This window comes from Triticum aestivum, chromosome 3A (genome assembly GCF_018294505.1).
Source record: "Triticum aestivum cultivar Chinese Spring chromosome 3A, IWGSC CS RefSeq v2.1, whole genome shotgun sequence".
NCBI lineage: Eukaryota > Viridiplantae > Streptophyta > Magnoliopsida > Poales > Poaceae > Triticum > Triticum aestivum.
The window spans coordinates 516,395,449-516,405,615 of NC_057800.1; the positions used below are offsets into that span (position 1 = coordinate 516,395,449).

Below are 10,167 nucleotides of genomic sequence, written 5' to 3' on the forward strand. Positions count from 1 at the left end.
CCAGAATAGTGATTTTGGCCTCTATGCGCATCATTCACCGCCAGTCACCAATACTGACCTCAGCATCCACATCGTGATGAGCATATATAATTGATCCGATACAAATCAAGCGCTGTGCAGTTTGTTGGGTGCTCAGGCACTACTACCTCTGCTGTACCTTTGAGCCGCGACACATTATTTCTGATAATAACAAATAAACACGGCATATCCGCAACAAATAACCAGGAAGAAAGTTTGCGGAGAGCAAATAGCTCAATAAACAGCATCTTTATTAGAAACAAGCAAATCCGATTCCATCTTTCACTCTCGTATTTACTTGGAAGGCCTCTCATCTCTCCTTATTTCTTTTTATAAACGAGTATCATCATATCTAAGTGGAAATATCATATCCAGTATTATTGATTCGCTGTAGCAGCCGCAGAGTTGCGCCTACTCCCAACAGGACCAGCAAGATATGATGCAGAGGCTGGGATCAGTATTTCCGGAGTACTTGCTCCATAATTAGTGCGCTTTGCGAACGCCAAAAGCTCTTCAGTATTTACATGGCAGGTCTAGTGGCTGCTCCAGCAGGACCAGCTTGTCGCAGCAGCTGCATGGTAACCATACATACATCAATAAGCAAATTGATGGAAATGATCAACTGTTATGACACCAAGACAGACACGGCGGTGCCTCAAGGGTTACCTGGAAATAGGATTCTAGTTTCTGCCTCAGGATGGCATGCTCCCTCTTCAGTTTCTGGAGAGACCCCATGCAACTGCATACCAGAATAAAGCACATGCGTAAGTAACGGCTGTTTTCATCATAGGACAGCTATGCAGCGAACTCATGGCGCATTTTGGTTTTATAACAACGACAAAGTGGCATGGAGTTCTTTTCTTTTCCAAGTCAAGATATTCTGAAAAACAATAGAGATAAAGCCCACAAAGAAGTAATGCATCGACATGGTTTAGGGTGAGAGACGGACCCTTCAACATTTCGTTGCCCACAATTATCCCTGAATGACATGCATTCATTCTTCATCCTAGAAGCACCGATGCTGCACCAAATTGTCAAATGTCAATGATAGATCAAATGTATAGTTATTAAAATAACTGTTTAGACGCATGCTTTCTTGCAGCATGCAAAATGAACTCAGAAACTTGAGAATTTGCAAAATGTTGATAGCTGCACACTGTGAGCTTTTGCTTGGCAACGACATGCACATTTAGCAGTCAATTATCTGAATATGGCAATACGAGTTTCTCCGCTAATAATATAGCGGTGTGGCCATATGGGATCTCAGTACAAAGACATTCGACGGAGGTATTTCACACAAACCAAGAATGCTTAAGCTGGAGAATTAAAGACAACTACAGTTAGCCTCCATCTTCATTTGGAGAAAAAATGCTTCGGGTGCATCAGCTTCCCCACGTGCTTAACTAAACTACAGTCATGCTGGTTCTTGTGGTATGCGGAACAATGAAGCTAAAGGCCTATGAGCTGAATCCGCATCATAAGGAAGTGGACAAAGATATCTAGTAGAAATTGTGGAACTACCTGGAACAGCTGCCTTTCAGTTGCTGCATGTATGCATCCCACCTGTTGAAATCTCTGGGGTACTTCTCCCTGCAGTGATTTCATGTCTACCATTACCACTTGCATGGTCTATCATTCACTAAAGGGAGCTCTTATTCATATACTTGGTACTTACAGAGCTTGCTCAAGGTTTGATATTAGCCTGCCAGAATCTTTAAAGAACACCACCACAACTTCTTCCACAAAATTAGGGCTAGCTTCATCCTGCAAGTCCTCCACCTGACGAAATTGCTCATCAAGGTGGCCCTGTCAAAAATGTTTGTTTCCAAATCAGCATGTGATTTGTCAAAGAAAACATGAAAAAGAAGTAGATGACTGGCAATGGGATAACAAACGGGGGAGCTTCCTGAATAAACGTAAGATATATTATTGAGAGAGAAAATAGCAGAGAATTGACTGCATGCCTGATCAAAGAGGCCCTTTTTCAAAGATGCAGCTTGTCGCCTCAAATTAGAATAATCCATTTATATGAAAGAACGAGTGAAAAAGTGGCAAAGTGAAGTTCGTACAGGTAAGAGCAAGCTTCACAATGCACATATAACTTGTAGGAGACGGATATAGAGAAGTTGAACCTTGGATGCATATATATAGCTGTGGAGGCTGTTACTATTTGCCCACCAAACATAAGTGAAGTGCAGATATTCTAACCTCTGGATAGCAAAGGTTAGCATCTTGCATGCGTAGGTGATTTGAATGCCACGGTGTGCAAAAGCTATCCACATTTTGGAGAGCGACTTGAATATATGCGGATTCCCGTAGGCTGTAGCTCTTCATAAGATATACAGCGGTTCAAGTAGAACAAGTGTGAGGAAACCATTAGAGGTTTGAACCACTCCAGATTGGTTTGGTTTATCACTACGACAGCTCAAAGCGATGGAGAGTAATATCCAGTTTCAAGGCACATGAAAGCACTGTTTGCTTGTAAAGTAACATGGCATATCCACACCTAAAGCCAGATATCATATTGTTTTAGTGCCCCTCTACATGCAGTAAATACATTTTGATTAGAGTGAAGTTCAAACGAATTTGCAGCCTCACATGCTAAACTTTCTCATGATTGATTGCCAAGAAGTCAGAGAATACCACATTTAAATAAGTGGAGAAGTCCCAACTTCAATTTGTTTTGTTTCATTATCAGATGAAAAAAGAACCAGTTCAAAAGGAAATTAATCAAGCCTGAGATTACAATTCAGTTAAGATAGTGTTCCTACAATTTGTTAAATCACACAAGTTACAATAGAAACAACAGTTTGAGCTTTCATTTGCTAACACCTACTTATCTAATAGCCTACCACACGACCTGAGATAAGCCTAGATGGCAGCTTTTCCTAACTCCCTAAAGGTACCAAACTCGTATATGCAAAGCACAGTCAATGACTAAATCAAGGGTAAATCAAGCAGTGTTCTCATTCTGCGTCTATCAATATCGAATTGGTGTTCAACTAATACCTCTTGGGCAAGCAACCTAACACAAAAAACTGATTCACTCACCTAAAAAAGATGAAAATATGATTAGCTTACATCGGTATCTTGTTCAGCTAATGGCTAACTGCTTTGCGTGTAAATAACAATAGGATACTGTGACCTTTATGTGTAAAGTTGTCCTTAGATTTCAGGGAAAAAAATCTGTATGCGACAAACTGTCATAGGTCGCATTGTTATCGGACAAAGGGGGGAAGATAATACAAGATATCTTTTTGTGCCCCTCAAAGTTCAAACATGTTCTTGTGATAAAATCTGAGAGAACAATGGAGAATTAGAACAGATCCACCAAATGCTTACTTTGAGCCTCAGCCAAAGAAAAGTTGGACAAAGAAACAAATCGCAATAGTTCCTTCCAATTGTTATAGAAAAAGGATCACAGCACACTGGACCACGTGGCAAAAACAACGATTTTTCGCAGAAGGAGTAAAATAGATTCATTCAATGATTGGTCCTATGATTGCTCTTCACCCCTAGTCAGCATCACAACTTGATAATAGTATCTGCCATGGATAAAAGAAATTGAAATAACCAGAAAGCCTATACAGGGAACAGCTCAGGAAAAAGCACGTTCCGGGTTGATCATTGCCATGAGAGTAAATGGAGACAACTATTTTCTACCTGCAAGCTACACAGTCAGTACCGTCCCTGAATGACGCTTGCATATACAGAAGGATAAATTCCTTATATATATATCATTTTTTGCAAATCCCTCATTCTGACTGCCAAGGTGGGTCCGCAAAGATACCAAAGCACAATCTCACTATCCATCCCTACAGAGACATCCCTTTCCCTTTGGCCAGTGAACATTCTTGTGGCATATCTGTCTGTCTACAAGACCATTGTTCACCATGCTCACGGCATTTTTAGCAAGCAACCAAACTATATCGCCGTTCTGCTATCAAATACTCAATAGCCACCAACTTCTTTCTGTAAAACCACATCGAGGATTGTGCTCTTGTTGAAGTGCATATGTGGATTTCCTAGCCCTTTCCACCAGTTCGGACTTTTGATTGCGTTGGCTAGTGCATGAAGCTTAACATGGTATCAGGGCCCAAGGTCTTGAGTTCAAGTTCTGGCTTTCGCGATTTGTCCAAAAATTGGTACTGCCCCCTGTGTCCAAGTATAGGCCTCACCTCTGAGTCTATTCACGTGCTGACTTCCCGCGTCACACGTGAGAGAGCGTGTTGAAGTATATATGTGGATTGCCTAGGCCTTTCCATCAATTCGGTCTTTTGGTTGCGTTGGCTAGTTTTAAGCATTTAGAAAGAAAGAAACTTCTCATACCCTTATCATTTGCTACAGAATTTGAGTTTTCACTCTGATGTCCTTTTGCAGATAGAATGAGCAAACACGAAGCCTCAAGGTAAAACTTAGATATCTCTGCACATCACATATATCTGCTTCCACGTGTCGAGGTTATCCATGCTCTATGGCTTATGCAACCAAGCCGTCAGAAATCCCTTTATAGCATCGATGTATGCAAATTCCATAGTCTAAATCTAGCATACGTGTAGCTCAGCATGATCTAGATTTGTGGCAGTACCTCCAAAAGCATGTTTATGTCTTTATCATATCTATGGTCAATTGGTCCTCCAAAAGGAGATGCTTTCTTGGTTTTGTTTTGCATGTATGATTCATTACTTTTGACAGCTTAGTTGGTATCTGTTCTCAGCTTCTTGCCTACGTGTATGTAGATTTGCCTCATTATTCCCTCACACTCAAAATCCACACAGAAACTGAAGAACCTATCTATTTCCGGGGTTTTTTTTTCTGCATTGATAGTAACTTAAAAGTAACCTATCAATGCACATCCACCGTTGGTTCTAACACATCTAAAATAAGTTTTGAGGCCAGACTGTGGTCTGAGACCACCAATCCAACCATGAGATCAGCAAACTAATTAAATATTTCCCTAGTTCAGTTGATGCACAACCAGAGCTCAACACCTGGCAGCAACGAGACTGAGGAAATACATGACATTAAACACCAGAACCACAAGCAATCGACTTGCTCTGCATACATATAAACTGTGTGAAAGATAGAACCCAACACTAGAAGTTAAGTGAAATACCATTTAAGTGTGTGCTATCATTTTCATTCCAGTAGTAGAAAATAAAGATCACGCGGTTTTTAGCCATCTCGCATCTTGCCTTGATTGATTCAATGTCACATAAGAACAGATTCCTTCATGGCGACATCCATGAGGGGGGCCAACTAGGCAAGCGACGGAAAGCTCTGCACTACGCCAAGGGGAGCCTAGAGATCGACACGACACCCTGATTCCTCGACAGCAACCTCCACGGTCGCTGCCGGCATCCATCCACGACCGGATGGGCGCGCCGACCCGCTCGACGCCGTTCGGAGCGCAGCCGCAGGTTCCGCATCCGGAATTGGCAAAAGGGGGGCAGAAGGGTAAACACGATGCTCGGGAAAAGGCGGCGGGAGAGCGAGTGCGGCGTCTCTGCTTGCTAATAGGGCATGAGAGATGATTCTTGCAGATGGTGGAGTGGTTAGTGAGTTACCGCCGGGAGGCGCCGGACGGGGGAGATGCGGCCACCAGCGCCTGCGGGCCGCGGCGGACGATTTGGGTGTCTTTTGCGGGTGCTGCTCCGGTCGGCGGGGCGGCAGTGAGATACTACTAGGTCGAGCGGCCGGCCGGCTGGCCCGAGAGCTCCTAGTAGACGCCAGACCTGGTCAGATGGGCTGGCACGGCACACCTAATACGCGGGCCGGCACTCGTGCCACGCTCCCTGGCCCAGGCACGGCACAACAAGGAAATGGGCTAGCCCACCGGCATGTTTAGCCCACTAGCCCACCTGAGTTGTTTTCGGTTTATCTGGGCTGTTTTAAAGCGCTAATACAAAAAAAAACTATTTTCTTTAAGTTTTTTTGAGACAAACTATTTTCTTTAAGTAATGGATTGTGTTGGCACTCGTGCCAACCCCACAGCCCAAGGAAGGGCCTAGGCGGGCCACATGCTGGCACAACCTGATTAGAAACGTGTCGGGCCTGGCCAACACGGGGCGGGCACATGGGCTATCCGACCAGCACGTCAGGACCAACCCATGTAGCCATCTTTGTTTTTTTTGAGGCAATCTCACGAAGCTTTTATTCAAATTGTCACAATGTTTACAGGAACGAAGGAATGACCTTCAGGCTGACCTAGCCAAACATGGCGTCCAGGCCCTAACATTAATGCATGCTTCGTTAGATTGTGAGCCTCCATATTGAAGCTTATAAATTCATGAACTATATTACATGAAATAAAAAGAAGTGGTAGTCAACTTAATCTCCTCTATAATAGCACCGTAAGCTGACCCGCTACCAGTTTTGATTTCTGCCATCTTTGGTTGATGCTCGTGTTTGTCAGAGTGCCTTCGCTCAAGCCAACACAAATGGGCAGGCCCACTTTCCAACGAAGCTATTTTTATGTATTGCTCTTCGGTTTTTTAGTCTGCTTTCACCTGAAAAAACAAAGGTCGTTTTTAGTATGTTTGAAAAAGTGAACAAAATTGGAAAATTCGAAAAATAATAAAACCTAAACAACAAATTTGAACATTTCTTGAAATCATGAACAAGTTTTGAATTGTGGATAATTATTAAAACTATGAGCAAATGTTTAAAAAGTGAACAAAATTTGAAAAATGTGAACAAATCATACATAGTTTGTTTAAAAATTAAAATTGCCAACAATTTTAGGACTCCGAACAATTTTTTTAATTTTTTTAAATAGTAAAAAACACGATTTTTTATCTTGGCATTTTTCCAAATAATTATTTAAATTGTGATTTTTTGAACATGAAAAAAAAATCAAAAATGAGGACATTTTTTAATTGTTAACAAATTTTTGAAATCGTGATTTGTTTATTTTTGAATTTTAATTTTTTGAAAATTTAAAAAAAAATTGAAATTCCAAACATTTTTTTGAAATTTTGAATTTATGAAAAAAGCTGGAAACAGTCAGCGAAGGAAGAATACTTGGGCGGCCCATTCGTGCCTGCCCTTAAGCGAAGGCTCGACTATTTTCCGCCCGCTGGCCCATCGCCACGTTGGATGTTGTCGGGAGTGTACCTGGCCAGATGGGCAGAATCTCGCAGGTCGGCGTGTTAGCACGCGTGTTTGGTCCATGACGTGCATGGGGTCGTGCTTGGGCTCCTGAGTGAGACCTGCGTGCCACAACTTCATGGCCCATTTTTTATTTTTATTTTATATATATATATAGGCCGAAAAACAACCCAAAAGGAGCTCCTATCGGGCGCTTCAGGCGCCCGAACCTTTCCCTGGCGCTCGCTACGGCGCCCAGTTGGGCCGGCCCAAGAATTGCGCTGAGCAGCGAACACAAAAGCTCGCAAAAAAAATCGGAAAAACACATCTCCGAACCTTTCCCTGGCGCTCGCTACGGCGCCCAGTTGGGCCGGCCCATCGCCACGTTGGATGTTGTCGGGAGTGTACCTGGCCAGATGGGCAGAATCTCGCAGGTCGGCGTGTTAGCACGCGTGTTTGGTCCATGACGTGCATGGGGTCGTGCTTGGGCTCCTGAGTGAGACCTGCGTGCCACAACTTCATGGCCCATTTTTTATTTTTATTTTATATATATATATAGGCCGAAAAACAACCCAAAAGGAGCTCCTATCGGGCGCTTCAGGCGCCCGAACCTTTCCCTGGCGCTCGCTACGGCGCCCAGTTGGGCCGGCCCAAGAATTGCGCTGAGCAGCGAACACAAAAGCTCGCAAAAAAAATCGGAAAAACACATCTCCGAACCTTTCCCTGGCGCTCGCTACGGCGCCCAGTTGGGCCGGCCCACGAATCGCGCTGAGCAGCGAACACAAAAGCTCGCGAAAAAAAATCGGAAAAGACATCTCCAAGTCTTGAACACACAACCTTCCAGTTTAGGTACGAGTCCGCTAGCCACTCAATCTATCATTTAAGTAGTGGTTAGTAACAGCGGCAAAGGCATAGTTAATAATGTCGCCACGCTATTCTATTTCATAGATTTTTTTTTTTGGAAAAAGATCGTGACATTGAAATAGTTCATGGATTTTGAAAATTGTTCTTCATTTTGGAGGAAAATTACACAAACCAGAAAAAGTTCATCGATTTTCAAAAAAGGTTCATCAAATTTGAAAAAACTTTTATTGGTTTTGAAAACTGTTCATCAAAATCAAAAAAATAATGCATTTTCATTTAATGTTCATCAAACTTGAAAAATAGTTCAACGAATTTGAAAAAATTCATCGAAATTGAAAAAATGTTAATAATTTTTCAAGGAAAGTTCATCAAATTTGAAAAAAGTTCATCGAATTTGGAAAAAAAGTTCATCAGATTTGAAAAAAGTTCATCAAATTTGAAAAAAGTTCATCGAATTTGGAGAAGAGTTCATCGAATTTGAAAAATGTTTATCGAATTTGGAAAAAGGTCATCGAATTTGAAAAAAGTTCATCAAATTTGAAAAAAGTTCATCGAATTTGAAAAAAGTTCATCGGATTTGAAAAAAGTTCATCGGATTTGGATAAAAGTATATCTAATTTGGAAAAGAGTTCATCGAATTTGAAAAAAGTCATTGATTTTTAAGAAAAAAATCACGAATTTCAAGCAAAAACATCAAACTAGGAAGAACAAAAAAAAGGAAAAACAAAAAACAAAAAAGGAAAAAGGAAAAGAGGAATGAATAGATAAGAAATAGAGCAAAAAGATGGTAGTTCACATATGAGCGAGTTGGCGTGATGGTTAGCGATGTTTTGCTCTACTGGGATGTCGCTGGTTCGATCCTTTGCCGGGACATCTTTTTTTAATCCTTAGATAAAAGGAGATGGGCCGGCCCAGCGGGTTGAAAGGGGTGTGCGCCGTGTACCAGTTAGCCTAAAACGGGCGCTACGGGCGCCGTTTAGGAAATGCCAACCCAAAAGCCTCAAACGAACCAAATTGGTTCAATAACACGTTGGCCGGTGGCACACGTGGCAGGCCGAGTCGCATGGGTCGGCATGTTTACCTCATGTGTTGTCGTTGGGCCTTGAGGCGAGGCACGTTTAAGCGTGGGCCAGGTCATGTTGTGTCATGCTGGTTGTTATCTCGTAAGAGTGGTTGGGTAACCCCCAAGTGTAGGTGTGAATTAATATAACAATAAGTATTTTCCATTAATTTGAGAACCAATATGAGTTCTTCTAGTAAACAAAGTCATAAATACTTGCGCACAAAACACAACACACTCTTGCCCCCCAACGTTTTAAGAAGGTTTTCAAGTTTATTCTCCTACTAGTCGCAAGGGTAAATTGCACGGTTTGATAGGAATTGATAGTTGGATAGAATAAAATAAAACGGTACAACAAAGAATAATATTTTGTACATGTTTTCATTTATGGAAGATAGACCCTGGGGGTCATAGGTTTACTAGTGTCATCTCTGAAAGCAGATAAATGTGATGTGGGTGAAAAATTACAGTTGGGCAGTGATTAAATTGCAATATTTATATTTATGAATATAACCATTCATGGTATATTATTTTATAGGGATTACGTATGTGATATGTAGATTGTTAACCAACTACATCTACAACTAATAATCTGCCTCAAGACTGTTATGCAACATGCATCTCAAAGTATTAAGTTCGTAACAAACAGAGTATTGCAATAAGGATGATGACAAAATATAGACAATAAATTGTTGTCTAAGCATGATAAAAAGCTAATCGTTTTATCCTTAGTGAACAATACAATACGTGTCCAATCTTGTATTGTCATTGGGATCAAATTCACCGCAAGATCGAACCTACTACTATGCACCATTTTCTCTGAGGAACTACCTACCAGTCTTGGCGAGAGACCACAAATAGATCAGAAAGCATACATAGCTAATTAATTATGCAGTAGAGAAACTTCAAAACATTCAATATACTTCAATGAACAGTCTTATCACAAAGTGATAACCACTTATCATCGTATTGATCTCGATCATGTGAGGCAGCTCGCGAGAACTTTGTATTGAATCATAGGGGAGAGAGGTGTTGGGGAACGTTGCAGAAAACAAAAATTTTCCTATGGTTTCACCAAGATCCATCTAGGAGTTCATCTAGCAACGAGTGATTAGATGCATCTACGTACCTTGTAG

The 10,167-nt window shown here is 41.5% G+C and overlaps 1 protein-coding gene across 1 annotated transcript; it reads right to left on the reverse strand.

Annotated features, from left to right (window-relative positions):
- Positions 1-248: 248 nt before the first annotated feature.
- Positions 249-5,578, reverse strand: LOC123061942 (pseudo histidine-containing phosphotransfer protein 5). The gene is made up of 6 exons (XM_044485233.1): positions 1,983-5,578; positions 1,694-1,824; positions 1,540-1,608; positions 968-1,039; positions 685-757; positions 249-589 (listed from the first exon to the last, which is right to left on the reverse strand). The coding sequence occupies exons 1-6, from the start codon at positions 2,040-2,042 to the stop codon at positions 539-541; spliced, it is 456 nt and encodes a 151-aa protein (XP_044341168.1). The 5' UTR covers positions 2,043-5,578; the 3' UTR covers positions 249-538.
- Positions 5,579-10,167: the final 4,589 nt, after the last annotated feature.

What these genes read in the sequence shown, in the direction of transcription:
- LOC123061942 (XM_044485233.1), bottom strand. Translation starts at nt 2,042, where the DNA reads ATGGATTATTCTAATTTGAGGCGACAAGCTGCATCTTTGAAAAAGGGC. An exon ending in TCAAACCTTGAGCAAGCTCT is followed by an intron (nt 1,609 to 1,693) that starts GTAAGTACCAAG and finishes AAATCACTGCAG; the next exon opens with GGAGAAGTACCCCAGAGATT. An exon ending in AACTAGAATCCTATTTCCAG is followed by an intron (nt 590 to 684) that starts GTAACCCTTGAG and finishes GTTACCATGCAG; the next exon opens with CTGCTGCGACAAGCTGGTCC.